This window comes from Alosa sapidissima, chromosome 8 (genome assembly GCF_018492685.1).
Source record: "Alosa sapidissima isolate fAloSap1 chromosome 8, fAloSap1.pri, whole genome shotgun sequence".
Lineage (NCBI taxonomy): Eukaryota > Metazoa > Chordata > Actinopteri > Clupeiformes > Clupeidae > Alosa > Alosa sapidissima.
In genome coordinates, this window is record NC_055964.1 from 28,601,758 (window position 1) to 28,626,029 (window position 24,272).

Sequence of the window (24,272 nt, forward strand, 5' to 3'; positions counted from 1 at the left end):
CAGAACTGAAAATATTTCATAATTATTAAATGAATGAAATTTGATTAAGCTTTATTCTTCCTATTGACCCCCTCTTCTACCTTGCATATAGCTAATTAAGCCTAGTTCTTTTCATATTTTGTGAATGTTTATGGTTGTTATGAAGGATTGCTATGATTATTGTCATAATTATTATAATTAAGTATATATTTATATATTAACTCAATTATTTATATTTAAGATGCATTTAACTGTATGTATTCTAAATAGCTTTGGATAAAAACCTCATTGATATGACCATATTGATAATTGACAATAATGTCAATGCAATATCAAAGATCAATATGGTCATTGATATTGCATTGACATTATTGTTTATTATTGCTATTAGCTGTACTGCCTTACAAAGCCAAAGTGCAGTAACTGTTAATTAACTTATTAATTTTAGTTAACTATTTTATTGGTTTTATTTGTGAACATTTGTGAATTGCTTTGGCAAAAGAGTCTGCCAAATCCTATAACCATAACTATTTACAAAGTAGGCTAACTCTTAACTGAAACAAACGATGTGTGATTGTCATAATGTTGATCCATTTGTGCAAATAAAATAACATCTTGACTGGTGACCTAAAATACCTTCATTAATTCGTTTTCTGTGCCTACTACTCCAGTCCAGTAGATGGCAGGAGTATGCTAACTGATTCTTACAGCGGTACGAAGAAGAGATTTCGCATGTCGTGGAGGAAAATGTGGAAGTGTTATGCTTAATGATAACCTCATATCATCATATATCTACCTGAGCCAGGAATTTTTACGGTATGTGATTGTAGTACTGTCCACACGTGCAGTTGTGTTTGCTGGTAAAGAAGTATATGTTGCAGGAAGCAACTCTTAAAGTAGTTAAATAGTCAAACTTTTAACGTCCATGAGCAAGAGCAAGCTGTCAACTAAAGCCGCATAGCCTGCCTGCCTGCCTATCTATCCATTCAGTTTGTGAAACTGCTTAGGCTATTTGTCCGTGAGCTACTAGACGAAGTTAACACTTACTGTAGGCTACGCGTTTGCATTACCTTCTTCATGGAGAGAAACATTCTTCATCAGAGAAACGATGTCCAGTGAAGATTCCAGCAGTGAAGAGGACACGGAGAAGCTGAAAGAGGCAACGTGGAGTTTTGTTCCTGCAAAAACAAATGGCTCTCAGACTGGTCAGACCAATGGTAATAAAGATTAACCTACTCAAGCTGTTAGTTTTATTTTAACTATGTGTATTATTTAAAGCATATAAAAAATCGTTATACATTTCTTTATAGTAAAAGGCTTCAGTTGGAACGTTATGTCAGTTTTGCATCCTCTTTGAAATGTCTGAATTCATTTGATGTTTCTTAATACAGAATGTGGCAAGAATGGCACACGTAGTCGACGGTAAGTTGGTGTTATTTATTAACATTATAGTTTATGTGACCACAGATTTATCTACACAGCTACACGTTTAGCTTTGATTAATCATAGTAAAACATTCATTAGTATTGGTAAATATCAGTAGAATATTCACTGAACTGAACTGAACTGAAACCATGTGACCCCTGTATTAATAGAACTGTTGCATCTGAGCATGAGAAGGATGGCAATGAGCTGGAGACCACACCAGAGTTCCGAGCTCACGTGGCAAAGAAGTTAGGAAATGTGCTTGATAGGTAAGTTCTGATGGTCATCTCAGTCACTGTTAGCTTAATCTGCAAAAGAGATTCATCATTATTCTTTACCTCCATTTTCTGGTTTGTTTCAGCTGCATAGCAGAAGTTTCCTTGGCAACTGTGAACTCCAGCAGTGTATGGTCTAGCCAGGAAAAGGAGAGAGAGGAGGAGAAGGAGGAGGAGGATGAAGGTGAATTAATTAAATATGGATGCAACATCAGTCATTCATGACTACACCATCAAACTAAATCTGAAAATGAAACCAGAACTAATCGCTAATAGAGGTGTCAAGTTGATGTGGCTTAAAGTAGCTCACTTCTCGGTTATTTTAGTCTAGCTTGATTAAAAGTTCTGTCTGTAGTTTTAATGTACCGTCCTGCCTCTCTTATGCTCATGTTAAGGTTTTCGTCTCTTCTCGACATCTGTACCTGGTATGAGTGAATCAGCTCCGGTTCCTTCACTGAAGCGAAGACCTCTCCCTAGCTCCAGGTAAAACCCCTTAGGTACACACATCAACACAGCAGAGCTAATTAGGATAGATCTCACAGCTCACATACCGTCACAGCTTCTACTGAAAGTGTTGAGCATTTGTATGATAGATCTTTCTCGTGCCATATGTCTCAATTTCTCCCTCTCTCTCTCCCTCCCTCCTAAAATATAGAATTTTTTTTTAACTTTTTAGTATTTGTTAACCCTTAGAGCCTGATTGACGTGAAGTGTGTCAAGAAACACACCCGTTCTTCTCTGTTATATTGCTCCACAACTATTAGCTGCAGCGAGATGAAACCTTTATTGTGTGATAGAGCAGAAGTGTGGCTTTCCAACGAGACTACACACTTGTCTTTGCGATCAAATTAACTTGCATCATATTTACAGTCTATACTGCCCTGCGTTGACCTGCACACCCATTAGTCTCGTTGGAATTACTCGCGAACCCGTGATCACATCAGGGTTCCCACAGGTCATGGAATTTCTGGAATATCATGGAATTTTGGAAAGTCTATTCCAGACATGGGAAGTCAGGGAATTTTATCATTTTTGGGGCAAAGTCATGGAATATCAGGGAATTTTGTTGTAGCAGTTTAAAATGCACTTGCCAATCTACAATAATACAAATATTTACATTCAGAATTGGTGTATATGTGGTTATTAGCTTTACTGATTGCCTGAGTAGGCCAACTTTGTTTATTCAATCCCATTTATTCATCTCCCGCTCTAAAAACGTGGCTGCTCTGAAATCATTGGTCAATATATTGTACCAGCCATTATATAGTAAGTCATGGAAATTCAAGTTTTTTTGTCAGGGAAAATCAAGAAAAGTCATGGAATTTTACATTTGACTTGACATAGCTTGACTTGCCCCACATTTTTGTGTGTTTTTGTGGCAAAGCATGTTCATAATTTGGTTTTGAAATTCCTGCATGGTATCCAATTCAAGGCTCACATTGCATCCCAATTTGTTTGACAAAGAAACACTTTTTTGCCTTTACTTTGTTCATTGCAGTGCAGTAAAAAGTTGTTGTAGAGAATCATCATGAGTGCACACCCAGGCTAATGCGCAAGCTCGGGTCAAATCAGGTCAGATCAGTTTGTGTCACAGATATGGAGTGCAGAAAGGTAGTTTTTCATCACTAAATAAAAAATGCCATTTCTATAAGGCACACACCTATTTCTGTAAATTGCTCAGGCCCAGAGTCCACCTCCACCATGGTTCTTATCTTATATTGCCAGATTCAAGACAGTCTGACCTACACATACATGAAAATCATGTCCAGCTGGAAGCTTGCTGTGGTGAAATACATTTCAAAATCAAATCAATGCAAGAATTGGTGGCTTATCTGGGTAGCCTAGACTGTGCTGAAAAAACAACTATATATAGCATGTGTGAATGACACTGATAATGACCAGGATAAATGCTTATAACTAAAGGTAGTGAGAATGCCCTTAAAAGAGTCTATAGGGTTAACTTGCTTGTTTATGTCTTGATGTCTGTGCTTTATGGGTATGCTGGTAACCTACGCTGCTCCGTCCAGCATCTTATTTCTGTTTATTGTCAATTATTTGTTAATTTGTCTGTTTATGCTTTTATGTCTGTGTGTTGAGCGCTTTGGGTTGCATAAATAAATGTGCTATATAAATAAACTTTTACTTACTTACTTACTCCTTCCTTCTGTCTTAGTGACAGTGACAGTGAGATGGATACGAGGATCAAAGAAGCAGCAGTGACCATCTCAGACATTGTCCGCCCATACTACACAGAGAAAACGGAAGAAAAGAAAGACTCTGCTGATCCCGTGGAGAGCAAAGAGGACACATGTGGGAGCTTAGTCACCGAGAAGAAGAAGAAGAAGAAGAAGAAGAAGAAAAAGAAGAAGATTCCTAAGCTTGAGGAAGACCATGAAGAGGAAAGAAAAGATTCTTTTAATGATGGAAACTTACGATGGATGGAAATACAAGAGGAGAGCACACAGGAGACCCCACAACTTGAAGAGAAGAAAAAGAGGAAGAAAAAAAAGAAAGTTGAGGCTTGACCTCAAGTTGACAGAGAATAAGAGACTGATGATTGATGTGTCGTCTTTGTTCATTTAGTCTGCAATGCGTATTTTCTACGGCTTTCCCCAGTTTTTTTTTTGTTACCATGGAGGAAGGGAGACACTGTTAGTCTTCTGCCTAGAAAGTGGAAATAGTGGAATGTAGGGCATGACTTTCAAAACAGGAAGAAGAGAACATGCAAAGTGAAGTTACTATAGTGTTTCTGTTCCCGAGCAAACGTTCCTGTTCATTTCAGAGGAAAAAGTAGTGCTTCATAATGATCATGTTTTATTTTGTGGAATGATCATATTTTTATTTGTGGATTTTTCATGCTGTCATCCGAACATTGTAGTCAAGGCCAATAAAATTATGTGTGGTTTTACATTAATTTGACTAAAATATAATGTAATTATCTTCATAAGATATTGCACACTTCAAGCAATATCTGTTTTGCAGTGTGTAGTTAATCTTGAAGTTTGTCATAAGAATGTACAAAATGGTTGAATTTCTTCTATGGCAGTTTTTTTTTATTATTAAAGCAGAATTTTACATTCAGTATACACACGAAAACAACAGTCAATTGGTCTAAGCAGTACGAACACTGTAACCTGAAAACAACACTATTTATCTGGCATATCAAATGTGCAGTTGCATTGTTGTTTTCCTGAATGTATTTGGCAATTGTAAGTTTATTGATGTGATGCAATGTATTGATCCTTTCTACCTGCTTCAAACAATTTATTGTACCAATTTTTACAGCTTCAGGCCCTAATACATACCACTACATAAGAATTGATGGAATTATCTCCACTCGTGTTCTGGAATTATTCATAGGTCATTTAGGTGCATTTTTCAGTACAACAAATCTGCACCTTTTAATATGCAAGTTCATGGTACTTTGTTTTACTAATATTGAGTCCACATTTAGGCAGCATAGCACCGGCCAAACCAGACAGATTTGGGGTCCCAGTCTTCAGTATTTTACAGATAATCTTTCGTAGATTAGAGGAGCAGAGGTAGTTCATTTCTCTCTGTGCCCCTGTCATTTTGTTTCAAAGACAGCCTTCACTGTCCCTGGTGCTTTTGTTCTCAGAATGCCTTTGCACCCCTAAAAGGGATGAAATGGATTGTCCCTCTGAATCTGCTACTGAGCAGTAGATACCATCTGTGCAGGTATGTAGGGGTCGACGTCTGCTTGTGGAGAGGACAGGAGGTGAGACGAATGGGGCTCACTGGACTGAGATGACGGATACAGATCCAAACCTCCAGTAGATACTACAGGGAGATCGAGGCAAATCATTGACTTTTGTTCCTTTCTCATCTACATACTCACATTGATTTCTGTGATCTGTATACTTCCTTACCTGGTACAGGGGAGTTTGACTGTAGATGCATGGAGTCCTCAGTGATGGGCCCCTCTTGCTCCTCAGGATCTGATGTAAATATCTGACAATGCCAACAGGACATTATTCAACATCTTTTAAATGTACGGTTGTAGGTTTTACGGTCTGAAATCTTAGTACTGGATTGGCTGTGCAGTACCCACATCTGATAAACTATGTCTATTTCCCATGGTGAAGAAGCCCTACCTGTCTTACAAGCAGATGCAGTAGGTTGGTGTAGAAGCCCTACCTGTCTCACTGCAGTGAGGTTGGTGAGTGTTCCGATGCTGCTGCTGCTGTCTGTGATGACCATGGCCTGGGGCAGCAGGCCCGAGTGGGTGTATGCACAGAGATCAGACTTGCTGTACACTGCCAGGGAGAGAGAGTATGGGTGATAATGTCAATGTCAATCTGTGTAGAATTTGTGAGGACATTTCATTGTAGTGTGTGCTATTATCCTGCAGAAATAGCTGATCACATGTGGCTCTATCCATATCTACTGAAGCCAACGAAAAATGACCACCAGTCATTCTAGTTTGTATGTTCTTTATATTCTATATCTTCTTTGCACTTCTGAATTTGAACTCTCACTATTCACAGTTTAATTTTACTTGCTATGTAAAATTGTACAGTACATACTAAGTAAAATGCATTTTTATATATAATAAGACTAAGCATTTTGTTACTGGTACTAATTATTATCATGTATTATTATTATTATTATTATTATTTTATCAAGCTAGAAACATGACTCTCTCTGGTTATCCTGTGTAATGCATTTCCTTACTGTGGCAAGGAAGCTGAGCCATGGTGGCCATGAAGGAACTGGATGCAAGATGCCCTGGAAGCTGCTGGGTGATTGACTGCTGGGAGGATGAGTGTAGCTGTTGCTGAAAGGAGATTGGCTGAAGGGTGGTAAACCCGCCCCCTACGTTGTTGATGACAGGAACTGTCTGAGGCTGGGTGGAAGCCAGACCTAAAACACGTAAACAAACAAAACACCTCTTCAGACAAAACATTTTTCAGTAGCAAGAAATTGTGCTTTATCAATCTGGTGCAGATGTTCACATGTGGAGAAATGTGTTGCATGCTAACATGGTGGACCATAGAGTACTTCGGACAAATTTCTACATCTTGTCAGTGTGAATGACAGTGTGTGTGTGTGTGTGTGTGTGTGTGTGTAGTGTACCAATCAGTAATGACGAGTCCCCCAGACTCATGACGCTGGGGAGTGAGGCCATGATGAGGCTCTGGTGGGGGGTGGACGACCTGGAGACTCCATGCAGGGAGGTCAGTGTGCTGACTGGAGGGAGAGAGCCTCCCCCTGACACCTGCAACAGAGAGAGGAAGAGGTTGGTTCCACATCTTGGCACTCTCTGGGCATCACTCTGAGGCCCTTTACTTCGCCCTCTCCCTAGCCACTTGCACTCCGTTTGCACATTCACGTGGACAGTGTTGTGCACAGTTCGGAGTGCGGTACTATGCCCAACACACTAATCAAGGGAACTTAATGTAGCTGTGAAGGTGATTCCCGACTGAGTGCACTCTGTAATTGAGGGAGAGTGGGTAGGGACTAGTTTCAGAAAGCCCCTGGACTCCAGGCCTGTTTTAGTCCTGTAGATAAACTGATGTCTCTTGGATGTGCCATAGTAATTAAATAAAATTAAATCTTAATAAAAAGCTATTTTAACAAATGCAAAATAAACACAGTATGGATACAACAGCGGATATAAATACAGTATATACAGCATGTATGTAATTGTACTAATGCATTGTACTAAAGCTAATACTAAACTGCATTATAATAAAAACGAAACAATTTTTTGAAATGTAAAGCTGATGCTAAATCCTCTGGGGTATACACATGACTCGACTTGAGTGCAGCGGTGGGCTACCCTGGCATCAGACAGTAAAAATCCACTTAGCACAGGTGATATCACTCATTAGCTGATCTACCTGGTTGAAGAGTTGTACCAATTAGCTGGTTTAGTGAATGATTGGAGCATGTACTGTATAGTAGCCTACCTACCTCAGGTAAGCAACGGGTAGCTCTGTTCACCCTCACCTGTTTGTGATGGTTTGCATCGAGCAGGTTGTGGCTGGGCTCCAGTTGCTCGGGTGTGGCCAACCGTGCTGATGCTGTGCTGTGGCCATGCTCCCCCCCACTGGCTCCTCCAGCCCCTCTCACAGACACCAGATTCTCACAGATCACCGGATGACCATATTTCAGTCCTTAGGGAGAAGGAGAGAGCAAGGGAGGGACTGAGTGAGACAACTGGACACTGAGGTAAGGAGAGGAAGTGGGCGAGAGAGAGATGGATGGATACTGAGGAAAAGAGGTAGTGGGTGAGATAGTTTGGTGCTGAGGAAGAGGGAGGGAGGGAGTGGGAGAGTTGGATACTGAGGAAAAGAGGTAGTGGTCTCTGAGGTGGACAGGTGTTGGTTGCTGAAGTAGTGGGATGTGAGGGAGAGTGAGACAGTATACACACATTTAAGAGGAGTAGATGAGGTGCTTTGACTACTACAGCTATAACAGTAATTTATCTATTCCTCAGCAATTTTTCTATTCCTTCTTCCTGTGACTTTATTTAAAAAAAACATATTTGTTTTGGTTGGTGTAATTTTCTTATAGTTCCGTCTCCTTCATTTTGTGTTGCAATTCAAGTTTCCTGACTCACCCTGTTTATATAACAATTCAAAAACATCATGGTGAAGGACCAGTGCCCTTCAGAGTGAGTACCTTGCATAGGGCTGGCAGACAGTGTGTAGGCACCGGTGGGCGCTGACTGGCTACTATAGGGCGTGTCCAGGGCCAGTTTGTGGCGGAAGGCCTCCTCTTTGCGGCGGTTGGCGAACCAGTTGTACACCCGAACCTCTGTCACCAGGTTAGAGCCCAGACCCGCCAGCTGAGAGGGGGACACCCCACGCTGTAGACACTCAGCTCTGGTACACACAGACGCATGCACAGACATACACACACACACACACGTACACACACTCACACAGACGCATGCACACACACACACACACACACACACACACACACACACACACACACACATATTTATGTACATTTTTTACATTTACAGTACATTGGACATTTACAGTATATTTGCCATATTTTTGAATTTAAGCTGATTTACTACATTTAAAAGCAGTTCATGATGACTAAAAGGGGTTTGATAATACAAACTCTCAGCTGAACACCCTTAAATAAAATTATTCTCCTTGACTGAACACTAAATGTGTCCTATGTCATGTACCTGTTTAACATAGTTTGTATTAATAGATATTTACAATGTTCCCTATATTACTTATGGCTACTTCAAAAAAGGGCTGGATATTATTTATGTCATGTTGTCTTTCAGAAAAAAAGCATCAAAGCTGTCCTCTGTCAAACAAACAAAGTGTGAGACACTCAAAACCAGACTTTCCGCTTGATCCCACGCTCACCTGTTGCACTCATCCACCAGGCCCTCTCTCTCCTCCTTGCTGGGGTTCTTTTGTCGTTCGTAGGCCTGATAGAGGATCTGCTGGGACGCAGGGCCCCATTTGAACCTGTTCCTCCTGCCTTTTCTGCCTTCCTCTCCCGCCTCCTCCCCTGTCCCCATGCCTCGACTCGCATTGGTGAACTCTGCACGAGGATTGATTGTGTTAACCTTGGAACTCAAGGATATTTAATTTTCATCTATCCGTTCATACTCATTCAGCATACAGCATACAATCCAAAGTGAGATTCACATGCACAAGTAACAGAACCCATTGGGACTATGGGACCTTGATCTTTCTCTGTAATTTGAGCTAGCAGAACACTTTGTGAGTTATTTTCTGCACATATTGTTTGTCAGCCTTTAGATTTTCAATGTCTACAAAGGGTAACTGACCAATAATGACAACTTGAAAAAGTGCTTTGCACAGTGCTACACTCCGGGGGCATATTCATGAGCCCCCATGTTCAAGCCCTCAGAGTGTAGCACTGTAGCTGCCTGGCGACTGTGGGGAGTGAGACCTCTAGGTACGGAGAGTGAAGGAGGGAGACTGTTGTGTACTGAAATAGAGAGAAGGAGTGAGATTTTTATCCTGCAATAGAGAGAGTGAGTGAGACTGTTGTGTACTGCAATAGAGAGAAGGAGTGAGTGAGAGACTTGTATACCGATATAGAGAGTAGGAGTGAGAGAGGGAAACAGATGGGACAAAGAGAGGCAGTAGCATGTCAGTGGAAGGAAGGGGAAGACGAGGGAGGTACTCACGCTGATTGATCTCGCACTGCTTCCTGACGTACCAGCTGTAGAGCGCGGCACGCTTCTGGTTCTTCATGGGCGTGCCCTTGTTAAGGTGCTGGGACAAGTGTGACTGGTTCAGGCCTGTGGACTCAACCACCTCCCTTTGGGGAAGGTTGTGCTGCAGCATGTAGCTCTTCACCAGCTTGGCCACTCTCCAGGGGTCCGCTCTAAACACATACACAAACAGATACATAAATGACTTAATGATGAACCATGAATGTAAAAAAAGGTACTTTAGGAAAGACATATTTTCCTCTGGGAGATGAGGGCAAATAATTATTTAATTATAGTTATGTGTCCCCTTATGTACACTCTCTCTCTCTCTCTCTCTCTCTCTCTCTCTCTCTCTCGTTCTTTCTCTCTCTCTCTCTCTCTCTGGCAAACACACACACACACATACATTGCATGTGTCATGCAAACATACTGCATTGACCTAGGTTCGGCGTAAAGCAAAGCTTAACGGCAAGCCACACATTATCAAGTCACACATTGTCTGAATTACATACACTTTTCTCCTTGATGAATAAACAGGGCAATTTAAAATTAGGTCCATACAAATTGCCAGTATGCAGTAAATGGGATACAATTTCGACACAGCTCTTTTACCTTCCGTCTGAGAATTTAGGAAGGCAGAACTAAAACTGTGCATTAATGTCCAAAGTTTTAATAATTCATATAGTGTTACTAACAGTCAGGATAGTCACAAGGTTTATTTAGCTGTGCATGCTCTCCAATTCCAAAGAGCAGGCATCTAACATATGTCTTTGAATTGTACTATTCTGTTGTAAGAAATAGAAACAAAACCTAAATCTCACAGCAACTGACATCAACTAACTGTAATTCATTTTTATTAAATGCAATTTTATTTTAATGAAAGATGCAGGGTTAAAATACTACTTTCGGTACATAGTTCAGAGTATGTAAAAACAGGGGGAAGTTACAGTAAAGTAAGAAGGAAGGGAGGGAGAGAGAGAGTGAGCGGGAGAGTGAGCGGGAGAGAGAGAGAGAGAGGGAGAGAGAGAAAGAGAGAGATGTTGAGGTGGCCAATATTGACAGAGAGAGATAAGGGGAATAGACCTAGGGACAAAGTCCAGCTCTGCTTACAGAGAATTACACCCATGGACACTTTACAAACAGACACACACACACACACACACACACACATTTTAAAACGGTCTCATGCATTTTCAGGTCAATGCCTCAGTCTGAGCTGTATAACTAGTGAAAGAAACACTCCCAGAACAAAGGAGCTCACAAAACATATATATATATATATAAATATATAAGAAACTCATAAAACTACCGTACATACGTTAAAAAAAATCTAAATTAGGGCACAAATTGTGCATTTTTTCAGTGCAGATCAAGATGACTCAAACAAGCTGCTGTGGCAACAATGCTATCTGTCATCCAGTCATATCACCTGTAGTGTACACACGGACACACATGCACACGCTCTGTGTGCCACTCTGTTAATTTTAACCAGTGGAGGTAGCTGATTTATTAGATAGAAAATGGCCCGAGAATAATGAATAGGGTGGGTAATTAGTAACTAGAAAAAGGAGGAACCTCTCCTTCATATGAACCCCCAACGCCACATAAGAGAACACAGACACAGAACTGGAGAGCTTCAAGAAGTCGACCAGGGTGAGTTAAATTGAGAAATTGAGGAGGAAGAAGAGATCGATTGGAAAAATGTAAGGTTTATCAGGTAAAAGATACAACCGCTTCAGTTAGGTAGAGAGTTGAGACTGTTAGGAGAGCCCCAAGTATTAAGACCAGAAATGACTTATGAATAATTCAGAGATGCTGGGAACAGTAAACAACAGATGTAATGATAATATAATAAATAAAGGTTGTTTCATTTAAAATGTTGCTTTATATGTTATCTATGGGTCTCCTGTGTCTATGGATGCTTGTCTTTGTGTGTATGTGTTTTCGTCTATCTTTGTGTTGACAATGCGGTCAACATTTTATTCTTTCACGCTTTAACGTACGGGAGACTTACTGCAGCAGCTGGTCCACTTCGGCACGCTGCCTTGCTGCCTCCTCGGGTGGCAGATGCTCCAGCTCGCGGTAAATGGGAGGGAACTCCTCTCCCTCCTCGGAACTCTCGCCGTCTCCCCTCTCCGTCTTGTCCACACCGCCGCTGCTGCCGCCGGTGGCTGTTCCTCCGGCCCCTGTAGCGGACCTCTCCTGCTCCAGCTCGCTCAGGGCCTGGATCAGCACCTCTCGTGAGACGCCGGAGCTGAGCAAGGACCAGAGCAGCTGCTCCTGGAGGGCCGAGAGACGCCCGGCCCCAGCGCCGCCACCACGTCCGCTCCATCCACCTTCTCTCCTGCCCTCTGCTCCCTCCATTGCTTCCTCGGTATGTCAGTGTCTGCCGTGATTTTCCCGCAGTTACTTTCGGAGTGGAGCTGCTATTTCTGGTAAATTATGGAAACAACACAGTTGTGGGAATGGGACCTTTGTCTGGATGTGCTCTTTGACATACACACACACACACACACACACACATGGATGTGGTAACAGGCATGTACCCCAGCACACTTTTCATGGACATTCAGACCGACATGCGCTTGGATCTTTCTGGCCTTTTCATACCCTGCTTCGACAGTTCAGAGGTCACAGATAAGTGCACATACATACACCCCCCCCCCCCCCCCCACACACACACACACACACCTACACACTCACACTCAGATGTACACAATCGAGAGGTGAGTCAACAGCTTGACTGCAAATACACACACCCACACACACAGTCTCAAGCTGAAACTCACCTGCGTTCCTGTATTGTGCGGTTTAACTCCGGACCTGGGCTCTCAGCTCCAGGGCTAACATGCCTTTATTTTCTCTGTTTGGCTTTCTGTCCTGCTTCTCCTGCTACTGTTCCTGCCCGGTCTACTTCAGTAAGCACACCTGCTATTTCGCCGTTCGAGGATATGTTTTTTTTTGTTTCCTTTTCACCCCCCCCCCCCCCCTTGACACACATGTGCGCACACACACACACACACACACACACACACACACACACACACACAAAGAACACACACACACTCTCCCTCTCACATTCTGAACTTTGCCCCCTTCTGCCTCTATTCCTCAATCTGGACAAAGTCCAGTGTAGCACAATTCTTTTTAAAAGGAAATAAACACATTGACTTGTTCTGTGCTCATCCCCTCCTCCCTCTCTCTCTCTCTCTCTCTCTCTCTCTCTCTTTCTCTCAAATACAAATAAAACATATCTTTTACAAATTAATCGTCATATTTGGTCCTTGTGTACTTTCAGAAATGCCTAATAAGATATTGCAATCTATGGGAAAAGTTACTTTTGACATCCTGGCCCCAGAAATGATCATACTTGCACTACTGAATCTGAAAGGTCACATGATAAAATGTGATTTTAAACACATACAGGATAACATTGTCAAAAAAGGTAAGGATATCAAGTATGTGTCAGTTTCTCATGTTTTGATTAAAAAAGAGAATTACATTATGAATATTGTGTGTCCAGCATTTGTTTCAGGAGCCAAATCCAATTAGTGTGTTATTGGCAAATGAGAATTATACTTACAGTATATCTACATATTTAGATCCAGAATAAACCATTGTGCAGTTATATCTATAGAATAGACTTGTATATTGTGATAATTGTATATACACTGCATGATTGCTGAAGTTTGACTAAAGCTCAATAATCACATCTGGTACCACTCTCTGTTGGTACAGTTCATGTTTATTCAACTCAGCCAGGTTAGCTGATGGCAATATTGACACTCAAGATGGTAAATATAAATGATATAAGGCAGGATGCAAAATGGCTACATCATGAATAATGTCACTAAATGGATTTCTGATTTCTGATGAAATTATTGTGACAAAGCACTGAAGAATTCTTCTGCAATAAAGTGGTAGTATTATTTGGATTTTAATTACAGTTCAATTATACAGTACAGTTATAACTACTAGCATCATTATTCACACAACAACTTCATCGACCAATGACAGTGCTTTTGGTCACATGATTTACAAAAAGAGGGCACATTAAAATACTGGTTGCACAGACACACCACATTGAGTCATACAACATTTTCGTGAAGAAGAAGGAAGCGACTTGGAAAAGTCCTGAAACGGAGCACGCTTCAGACAAAATATGTGAGTAAAGCTCAGATAGCCTACAGACATTTACCCACAGGATACAACATGCTTGCATTTATAAAATCTCTGCTTAGTTATGACCAGCAAATTCTCACATATTATCATCAAGTGAGAAAGTGAAAACCACATTAACACTGGTGTATATGGTACTGAGATGAAATACGTAAACACCATTTCAGTGAAGTTGTGTAGTGCATATCTGCATGTATAATGCATATTTCCATTTCTTCCTTGCCAAATACCTTGACATTTTTCAAAATACACTATTTTATTGTATATATTTTCTTTCTTTTTCTCAAGATTTGTGCATCCTTTTACTACTTTCACTGCTCTCTGCTCAACACACTGAACTTACCATGCATACAATCTAGAGTCTACACACACAGAAAGTTTGTTGTTCTTACAGTGGCCTTACAGTACCCTCCAGAATTATTGGCACCTCTGCTAAAGTTGACTAAAATCGGCTATAAAAAATAATCTGTTGGTGATTTATTGTAATCTCACAATAAAAAAAATAGGAAAAATCCAACCTTTAAGGGAAGCAAATTTATTTTGAGAAAAAGGAAAATCTCATAAAGAAAGAAATATTTTTAACAAAAACACATTCTGGAGGGTACTGATATGTGTGAAATTGTATTTATAGCAAATCAAATGTGGTGTTATTGTTTTGTTGTAGCAACTGCACCATGAATGACTCACCTGAGGATACACCAGTACCCATCAAAGAAATGTAAGCTTCTAGGGCTGTAACAGCCAATATTCAAAACATGTGTTGACATGCTGACTAACCATCTACGTATGTTGTTCAACTGTTCAAATGTTCAACTCAGACAAGAGGATTATACACTTTAAAAAATTTATAAAATATGTAAGGGATAATGTATAGAACGCCGGTCATTATTGGGAAAATAAGTCCTGACAGGGCGAAACGGACCCCGATGTGAAGCGGAACACAGCTGCCGTCTGCTTTTCACTTTTGAATGAAGTTCCAGTAGTTGCGGAGTGATATGAAAGACCTGAATTAGAAGCACAAACTCCGTTGCCATTGACATAATTTTTTTCAGAGGTCCTCTAGTGGAAAATAATGACCACTAGAACTTCAATGTCAATGGAGCGTTCTACTTGCATTGTGAATAGCCGTGTAATAAATAAAGGAAAAGCAAGGGTTGTATTGTGCTCAGTGTATTGTATTGTGTGTCCATGCAGCTGTGCACTAGGATAGAAACAGAGTGTTTTATGTGTCAGTAAGTCAGTGACAGAGGCATGCAAACTTGTCAAGTCACTTCATGACTATGTTATGACTCACTATAATACGTGTCACACCATTATCAAAGCAAAGCCACTCCCAAATAAACAAAGCTGAAACAGAAGGGAAATGAGGACAAGAAGAACACAGAGAAACAGTTATTCTGTATTTTGAAATAGATTTACAACATGCAATAAAAAATCTGACCATCATTGGCCAAGTCCTTTAATAGGCCGGCTTTCTTTGGAGTTGAGCTTCCACGATAAATTAAGCTTGTTTGAATTGAATAGGACAAATGTGTAAAGTGCCAATGCTCACTAAGCAGCATATATTTGTATTAGACTTTGTATAAAAATACGAAACACGCTGTATTTAACATTGTATCAAAAGTTCCCCCTCCCCCATCTGCAAGTGTCAAGATGTAAGGTCAAGAGATTGTGTTCTTGGTAGGCTAAAGTAGTGGGAAAATGTCTGTAAACATATTTGGTAGCCAGAACAAAAGACCATAAACGGAAGATAGAAAAAGAAGGTAGGCCTACGGTTCTTGGCTTAGCGTTTGGCCAGTAGACGAGTTTGAGGATACTGGGGCATAAAGTTTTAAGATAGGACAATGGGGACGTTAATACGTCAATACAGTAGCCCTCTGTGGCATGGTCGCTTGCAATTGTATGGTTTATCTATATGATTTTAATTAATTGATTTGAATTGGTTGTGGTTTCTCCTGGTAGCCGGTTCTGTGTGCTTAGGCCTAGGTGCGTTGGTGTTGGTTGCTGTCACGGTCGTGACGTGGGCGTGTGCGCGTGTTTTTTGGGGGGGAGGGGGGTTGCTCCCCGGCCCAAAATAACGTAGGACTGGCCCTGCTTGCAGCCCAAAGGAATGGTTTCTGTATTCCACAGGCATTTGTGTTATACCTGGTCCTGATTCTTTATTGTGTAAATGATTCAATATTTCATTCAGATAATGTTTCTTATGCATAAAGGTTTTCAAAAATGTTATGATTTCAGAGTGAAGCTGAAGAGGTCCGACTCACCTGCACTCAGCTGTGTGTCTCTGAAGTCAATGGATCCACCTGAAAACTTCAGAGGAAAATTTTCACCTGACTCAAGGTGAGTTATGAATTCTCCACTTAACCAAGAGGCTGCAAGAGGCCCACAGCACAGACTCAACATGAAGCACAATTTCTATCTCATTTTGACTATCGGTCTTAGTATAACAGGTTATTGTGTCGTTTGGAGTCAGTTTGGATTTTTCAACTCTTAGATAGAAAAGCTTCACCATGTTTTTGAAATCATGATCGGATTGTTGTGTCTTTGATTATTGATACGACCTCACCTGTACCCTTCCAGTTAAGAGCATTTAAATTAAATTAAAACAATAGTCTAAGTACCCTAAAATGTTGATTTATTTTCTCAACTCTTAGATATTAGTCCTGATTCAGGTCTCATATTTTCAATACTAGCAGCCCAATGGAATGTTAGTTTTTGTTTTCCACTTCCTTTTGTGTTTTCATTATCCTGATTCTTTAATGTGTAAATAATTAAAATAAATAGTTTAAAGTAAAGTCATATAGTCTTTGTTAATTACAAAATGGCAGTATTAGTAATAAATAAATTGAATTTAAAGCAACACCAAAGCACTTTTCCTCTGTGCACGCATGTTTTTTGTTTATCCAGCACCAGCTTTGCAAATAACGATGTCCACAGACAAGGTAGAGTATGTTGAATGATTTTATGAAAGTATGATGTATTGCGACATCAGAAGCAAGTCAAATTTCTAGTTTCTTATGTCTCATTCCATCGAACTACAGATCTGCTACCCGATCTGGCGAACTTGCATAGTGTGGTTATAGCCGATAGAGGGTCGCAAAGTGAGCAAAGGTAAAACTCTTTGGTGTTGCACAAGGTAAACAGATTTTTTTGAAGATCCCAAAACTAGAACTTTATATGAGAATGAGTCCTGTGCCACAAATGTTCATCTCTTTTAACCTGGTTGGATTAAAATGGTCCAGAGCAGATTATGTTCGAGATCTCAAAACATGTAAAAGCAGGCCTACCGACCCGTCTCCGAGCTCCGCCTATCTAAAAATCTTTCATTCCGTGGATAAATTTAACTCTGTTGCAGGTTGTACGCTTTTATCCAAAGTGACACAGATGCACAACGGTGGGCTGAAACCCAAGCCGACCGATTGTCAGACAGTGACTTTACCGCTGTTCCACCACGCCCGCTAGTGAAAGTGTGACAGTAATATTGTTGCACATGTCATAAGAATACATAATCAGCCTATATCATGTACTCATGGCTTAATTAATGCGGACGCACATACACATAAATGCATACGCCCAGGTCCATTTCAGACCTACCAATGAGCCGTGCATCCACCCCAGATCCAATTTACCTAATAAAAATTACTACCTGTAATCACATTCAGTTCATTCAAGACAGTCAAGTTAGTCAATGATTAAGTTATTGATTAAGTTATTTAAGTCCTCTTGTGATTCTATAGTTAAATGCTTTCATCGTGTAAAGCAGAAGAAGTAGGACAATTGGGTATGTAGAAACATTCAAGTTGCCCTTGACACTGTTGTGCTGTCCTATAGCAGTGTTCCCCCTAGATTTGTTTACAGCAAGGATTCATATACAGGCCCCTCCTGAATAGGGGAAACCCTCTGTTCTGACTGCAAAATATGAATTTTGGCAGAAATAACAGATTGAAAGTGGGAGGCTTTAATGTATTCACTGAATAAATATAGACAGTTTAATAAAACATTACTGTACTCTCTCTTACTTTCTCTTTGCAGTGAGTTCATAGCCATTGTGTTGACAGAGGACCACTCCAGATGTTCAGTGTGCACGGAAGTGCTGAAGGATCCAGTCTCCATCCCCTGTGGACACAGTTACTGCAGGCAGTGCAAGATGCAAGCTAACCGTGCAGGAGGACACTATGCTTGTCCAATTTGTAAGAAAAGATTGAAGACAAAGCCTAAAATATACACAAACTCACCCATATCAAAACAACTCCCAAGCTCTAGTTCAGAATGTGGGCAGCTCTCCTGTGATTTCTGCCCAGTGAAAAAGCTCAGAGCTGTTAAGTTCTGTCTGATGTGCACTGCTCTGTATTGTGAGACCCATGTCATCCAGCACTACACTGTCCCAGCATTGCAACGACATAGACTGGTGGAGCCAAAAGAGCACCTAGAGCAGATGATCTGCCAGCACCACCAGAGGGCGCTAGAGATGTTCTGTAGGACTGACCAGACCTCCATATGCAGCATGTGTGCTGTGCTGAAACACCGGCACCATGACATCATGATTGAGAATCTAGAACAGGTATGAGTCCAAAGGTCATATACAAATATTTGGACAGTGAGAGAATTTTTGGTGATCCATTTTGGTGTTGTGCAGAGGCAAAATTACAAAAAAATGTGTCAGTGTCCAAATGCATATGGACCTAACTGTAAATAGCTGTATCTGAAATTATATATTTTAATAATACAGTACAGTCTGCTTGTATGAACCAGGCGAGGCTTGTTTTCATTTAGTCTTATTGCAATCTCATTTCATTTTCTTTCCACGACCAAAAAGTTAAACAGTCCATGGCCAGGTGTATCCACGGTGTTGTGCAGAAAGGCCCTTCGAGTGAACACAGAGGTGGAGAGCCGTGAGCTAAGGATGGAAAATAAACTACAGCGGGAGATCATCATGCAACTGAGGAAAGTAAAAGTCAACCAAAAAAACAAAGAGGCAATACGTGAGAAAAAACATGCAGAGGAAACACAGCAGATGGAAGAGCACATGTCTACACTTGAGAAAGGAAATGCAAAGCTAAAGACACACAACAACAAGCTGAGGAGAAAAATGTCCAAGCTTAAAAAACACATTCATTTACAAAAAGGCGAGAGACCCCTGGTGACTGTAATCCAACACCAACGCAGACATGCTCTTCCTGGTGAGACCATCATTCATTCTTGCAGAGACATTTCCTTCTCCTGTTTGATGAATAGTATTATAGGTTTTGAAGTTTGTTCCATCATTTTATGATTTGACATGGTAAAAGTATCTACAGTAAATTCATAACCTCTGCCTAGAGGTAATGTTTTTGGTGTGGTTTGTCTGTCCGCCTGTCTGTATCCAGCATTACGCAAAAACTACAAGCCTGTATTCCACAATTTCCTTGGTGGAAAAGTGTACCATGGTCCATGGAAAAATTCATACCATTTTGGAACAGATCTGTCTCATGGGTCTACTGTAGCGATTTCTTGCTTAGCTTTGCTACTGTTGCACCATGTGACATTCACATATGCCCTCTAGTGTTGAAACCAAGGAAATGCATTTATTTGTGGATGGCCTTCCCCAAAAGAGTGCCTTTGGAATTCATGAAAAAGAAATTCCATGAAATGGAATTAATGAATGAATGCAATACTGCATTAATTCATATAATTTTCATATCAAACTGATTGCCTAAAGGTGATGTTCTTGTTATGATTATTATTGTACAGTGTTTATGTTCACATAACATATATATGTGAACATAATATATATATATATATATATATATAGCACTGTAAAGAACAATACAAACCTCTTGTGTAACTGATTTGTTTGTGTGTACTATTCTCAGCGAAGGTGACTTTGGACTTCTACACAGCCCATAGACGACTAATTCTGTCTGATGATAAGAGGAATGTAAAGCTATCTGGGTGTCCTCGGAGTTCCCATAACCAACAGCATGGACTAGGTGGGCAGCCCTTCGTGCTGGGCAGAAAAGGCTTCACCTCTGGACGTCGTTTTTGGCAAGTGGGAGTGAATAACAGGTGGACAATTGGAGTCACAAGAGCCTCCGCTCAGAGGACTGACAGTGTCACCTTCTATCCTAATCAAGGCTACTGGTGCCTTAGTTGCTGGATGCAATTCTTGGCGCTCACGTCCCCCATACACCATCTCCCTAAGGACGCAGTGCCCAGAGAACTGGGCATTTGTCTAGATATTGACGAGAAGTGGGTGTCGTTCTATAATGCTGAATCAAAGACTCACATTTATACCTTCGCTGACATGGACTTCAGCGAAGGTGAAGAAATCTACCCCGTGTTCTGCACACTGGATGAAGAGAAAGAGATTAAAATAAGAAGACAACCCATTCTACACTGTCCAATATTTGTTTCAGATCAAAAGATGGTCCAAACTGGCAACGCTGGGGACGAATTTGTATGAACAGACATTCAAACACTAGCAACACAGAAATCCACTACATGAATTGCGTTATAGTTGCACTGTACAGGGATTTCACTTGAATTCTTCCGTAGTACTTCAGTACTTCCCTTGAACTTGACCACTAAAATAGGCCTTCCATTTATTTTATATGACACTGTACGCAGGAAATAAGTAGCAAATACTTATCTATGCACATAAACATAATGTTAAAATCGACATAGTAGAATAAGACAGGGCTTCATGTATAGAAAATGAGTTTCAGTAATTGAAAACAGGTAACAAACTAACCTGCAAAATATGCTTGGAATTTCTTGGAAGTAAAATTACTGTCTGCATTTCTATTATGATAAGTTTCAGCTAATTAGGTCTATAGCTGGTGGCCTAGCTACCATGTTTAATAGCTATTTTAAATGTAGAATTGTACCAACTGATATGTTGTTTTCAGATTAATGCCACTATACCTGCCCTTTGTGCACTAGTCTAAGGCCTTCTAAAATGAATAGTGCTACAACACCGTATATTAGCACATTGTGTAGAAATGTAATATTGTTTTATATTGTAACAAACTGCAAGGTTGTCTCAGAATGTTTTTTATTGGTGTCGCAGCAAAACACATGAACACCTCATACTGAGCCAGACCTGGCCCTTATGCCCCAGCACTAAACATCTGCCCCAGGTTGCATCCCAACACACACTAGCCTAACCTGAATTTCGTTCCGCTTAGCTCCGCCTAGCTTCACTCACATCCATCTGGGACCTCTTCCATTGACAGTGATTTCTGCAACCGATTGGTACAGCCAATCAGGACGCAGGGCGGGAGTTTCATAGATGTAGCGTAGCGTAGAAGCGACTGTGAGACTGTTATCAGCGTCACGGGTTGGCTTCGATGTGAGTGGTTGAAGTAGCACGTCAATAGATGACGGACAAGTGGCTTATTCAATCATATGCAAGCATTTTTTGATTAGGCCCAGCCTTCTGAAGCAACACTTCAATGGATCGGCTCCAGATGGATGAGTGGAGCTAGGTGGAGCGAAATTCATCTGGCTAGGGTCAGGTTAACGCAATTAAGCACAGAACAGTAAAAAAGCAACCTGCACGGCGAGCAGAGCTCTTCAAGGAGCGTGATCTAGTTACACTTACGCTCACAGCAGCACTGAATGATGGCGATACTACAAACTGCTGAAGATACAGAAAAAACGTTATCATGAGAGAGCTGTAGCTGTGACTTGTGTTAAAGTGTAGGCAGCCCAAGCACGAGCAGAATTTGCAAAAATAGAGTCAGACATCATGCTTGAAAAGGCCCAAATTGAAGCTAGGTTGAACACCGAGAGGCATAGCTTCTGCCGCCATGGCAGAAGCTAATGCTCTCGAAGCAGCAACAGAGTTTAACCCTTTAGGCGCCAGAGGTTTTTTTCCGAAACGATCAATTTTGACATCTTCATTTCAAAAGGCTATATCTTAAAAGTGATAAGAGATAGAGACTTTCTGTAAACTAGAGAAATATTAAGGATGACCCAAAGTTTATGTAGAGATTAAATGTTTATATCTAATTTGCATATTATGACGTCATATGGTGGCAGCCATCTTGGATTATAGAATTTTCATGAAAAGTCGCATATTTGAATGATAAAATGCACCACTTCTTTCCCCCCAAAATGTCCCTCACCTTCTGTATGCTATATTGCACAATACTGAATGCTCAGGTAAATAGTAAGTAGTGAACAAACTGTGTAAATCATTACTAATAAATGGCAGAAACAAACCAAATGCATGTAGCGGTAGACTGGCCTTTTGCTGTAGAGATTTTCCATTTACTACATACAGTAGGCACTCTGATTCCATGTATGGGGCACATATATATTATTCAGATGACACATAAACACAAGTAGACAAGACCTGTTTAGTTCAAAAGCTCATTTGCCACGGCAAGGCACAGATCAGGAGTGAGATGACGAGACAAGACAAGAGACAATGTTAGTATTTTTTTTCTTTTTGTTGTTTTTGTTGATGTTTTTTTGTTTTTTTTTCTTAGCTGACAAAGACACACACATCACAAGTTCATGAACACACAAAAAGGAACACATAGTGTACTGCATGTCCTAAATGATCAGGGAAGTAGATAGCAAATCAACAGTGTAAATCATTACTAAATGGCTGACTTTTTTTTTATGTAGCAGGCCTTTTGCTGTAGAGATAATGACTCCCTATCCCTATCCATACAGGGCCGGCATTCCCATCATCTTGTGATAGACTATGCATGACCTAATGTGTGTGTGTGTGTGGGAGAGGGAGAGGGAGAGAGCCCTGTCACCACCTCCACCATGCGAGCAGCATGGTCAGATCTGCCTTGCGCGCGCCGAGTGGAGAGAATTTGTGCAGCTCGGACTAGGCCTACTGTCATTCTCATTGCGACTCCCCACACTGCCACTACGTTCCCCCCTAACTGTCCTATGAGCACATCGACCTCGTCTAACATACCCAGTGGCATTAGACAAAGGCTCCACCACGTTACTGTCGCCGCGATTGTGGAGAGGCACACGTTCATAAGACAGAAGCTAGCGCTATGGGCATTATGCTACCTCCATTATGCTACCTCCAGCCTCGTTCGCCACACCACTAACACCCTGCTAACTTCCCGATGAACACTCCGAACCCGTGAAACATTATTCCCACCAGTGACATTGGGCAAACGATTCAACGTTTGTGCTTGGTGTAAGCTAAACTATGGAGTAAACTCTCACTTTGTCCAGCTGCATCATTGCAAGGCAGGGACGCATCTGAAGCCTCACTAAACGAATCACCGTCATTTTCTGAAGGCAGATATTCCCCTTCAGAATCAGGGTCTGCGAATAGAAGACCCAACACTTCATTTCAGGTAAACTTTTTTGATGCCATTAGACGATAATCTAATGCAAATACTCGCTGACGTTGACAATATCGCTCTGACAAAGTGGCTCACACGCACACTAGCTCCGGTATTTCACGCACTGATTCAATGCGCTGTAGCTAGAAAGTTTTGTTTAAAGCGTGCCCTTTTTTCGACTCGGGATGACGTATGACATGTCTGCCATCTAGTGGAGTGGAAGTCGAACGAAATATGACACCCTATTTAACTAAATCGGCCGTTTTATTCAGTACCGCATCTTGTCGACTATAGTCGACTGTGGCGCCTAGAGGGTTAAGCAGAGGCAAAACATCGACATGTGAATACATTGAGCCAACCATATGGTGTGATGTGAATACACTGAGCCAATCATATGGTGTGTTGTGAAGAAGTAAAGTTAAAGATGCCAGTTTCCCGGGACCTCTCGCACCCTAAGCGAGAATCATACCCTAGACCAACAAGCCTTGACTGGCTATGAATTTAGCTGAAAAAACAACAACATCATTTTCTAGATCACTGACGAGAGTTGAAAATTAACACATTTCAATGAAATGCACCTGTAACGCCTGCGGGCTCGTCTGGGATTTGAAGCCGGGAACTCTCGCACCCAAAGCGAGAATCATACCCCTAGACCAACGAGCCGCAGTGTGATGGCTCAGGGGGAAAAAATAAACATCCAACTGAGGCTAAATCTCCACAGCAGAAACGCGTTAGACAGTGAGGCCGACAAAGAATTGGTGAGGAAGCACAAAAGGGCTCGTTCGGGATTTGAACCCGGGACCTCTCACAACCAAAGCGAGAATCATACCCCTTGACCAACGAGCCGCTGAGTGCTCCCCTGGGTCTTGTTTTGTCAGGACCCCTTGCAGGCCTGAGCAAGTAAAAAATCTGGTCCAAAATTGG

General features: G+C 41.1%; 3 protein-coding genes across 5 annotated transcripts; 2 read left to right on the forward strand and 1 right to left on the reverse strand.

Annotated features, from left to right (window-relative positions):
• Positions 1-675: 675 nt before the first annotated feature.
• Positions 676-4,593, forward strand: c8h12orf43 (chromosome 8 C12orf43 homolog). 2 transcript variants are annotated; one of them, XM_042101693.1, is made up of 7 exons: positions 676-795; positions 1,081-1,196; positions 1,371-1,401; positions 1,575-1,673; positions 1,766-1,863; positions 2,075-2,162; positions 3,853-4,593. In XM_042101693.1, exons 1-7 carry the CDS (start codon positions 740-742, stop codon positions 4,202-4,204), a joined length of 840 nt encoding a protein of 279 aa, XP_041957627.1. In that variant the 5' UTR covers positions 676-739; the 3' UTR covers positions 4,205-4,593. The 2 variants fall into 2 exon arrangements, with proteins under 2 accessions (XP_041957627.1, XP_041957628.1); XM_042101694.1 differs by having other exon boundaries at positions 677-1,196.
• Positions 4,594-4,705: 112 nt separating this feature from the next.
• hnf1a (HNF1 homeobox a) lies at positions 4,706-12,886 on the reverse strand. Its single transcript, XM_042101690.1, has 11 exons — positions 12,654-12,886; positions 11,879-12,296; positions 9,838-10,037; positions 9,041-9,221; positions 8,328-8,530; positions 7,653-7,819; positions 6,777-6,918; positions 6,375-6,563; positions 5,838-5,956; positions 5,570-5,651; positions 4,706-5,480 (listed from the first exon to the last, which is right to left on the reverse strand). The coding sequence occupies exons 2-11, from the start codon at positions 12,226-12,228 to the stop codon at positions 5,350-5,352; spliced, it is 1,764 nt and encodes a 587-aa protein (XP_041957624.1). The 5' UTR covers positions 12,229-12,296; positions 12,654-12,886; the 3' UTR covers positions 4,706-5,349.
• Positions 12,887-13,789: 903 nt separating this feature from the next.
• LOC121715774 (E3 ubiquitin-protein ligase TRIM39-like) lies at positions 13,790-21,064 on the forward strand. Of its 2 annotated transcripts, none has more exons than XM_042101692.1 (4): positions 13,790-14,028; positions 18,076-18,604; positions 18,860-19,223; positions 19,896-21,064. In XM_042101692.1, exons 2-4 carry the CDS (start codon positions 18,191-18,193, stop codon positions 20,483-20,485), a joined length of 1,368 nt encoding a protein of 455 aa, XP_041957626.1. In that variant the 5' UTR covers positions 13,790-14,028; positions 18,076-18,190; the 3' UTR covers positions 20,486-21,064. The 2 variants fall into 2 exon arrangements, with proteins under 2 accessions (XP_041957626.1, XP_041957625.1); XM_042101691.1 differs by lacking the exon at positions 13,790-14,028 and adding an exon at positions 16,239-16,383.
• Positions 21,065-24,272: the final 3,208 nt, after the last annotated feature.

Coding starts and splice junctions, on each gene's coding strand:
- c8h12orf43 (XM_042101693.1), top strand. CDS start 740: ATGCTTAATGATAACCTCATATCATCATATATCTACCTGAGCCAGGAA. Junction 1,864..2,074: donor GAAGGAGGAGGAGGATGAAG/GTGAATTAATTA, acceptor GCTCATGTTAAG/GTTTTCGTCTCTTCTCGACA. Junction 2,163..3,852: donor AGACCTCTCCCTAGCTCCAG/GTAAAACCCCTT, acceptor CTTCTGTCTTAG/TGACAGTGACAGTGAGATGG.
- hnf1a (XM_042101690.1), bottom strand. CDS start 12,228: ATGGAGGGAGCAGAGGGCAGGAGAGAAGGTGGATGGAGCGGACGTGGT. Junction 9,222..9,837: donor GCAGTGCGAGATCAATCAGC/GTGAGTACCTCC, acceptor ATCCTCGTGCAG/AGTTCACCAATGCGAGTCGA. Junction 6,919..7,652: donor ATGCAAACCATCACAAACAG/GTGAGGGTGAAC, acceptor TCTCTGTTGCAG/GTGTCAGGGGGAGGCTCTCT.
- LOC121715774 (XM_042101691.1), top strand. CDS start 16,247: ATGCATAAAGGTTTTCAAAAATGTTATGATTTCAGAGTGAAGCTGAAG. Junction 16,384..18,075: donor AAATTTTCACCTGACTCAAG/GTGAGTTATGAA, acceptor TTCTCTTTGCAG/TGAGTTCATAGCCATTGTGT. Junction 18,605..18,859: donor TGATTGAGAATCTAGAACAG/GTATGAGTCCAA, acceptor ACGACCAAAAAG/TTAAACAGTCCATGGCCAGG.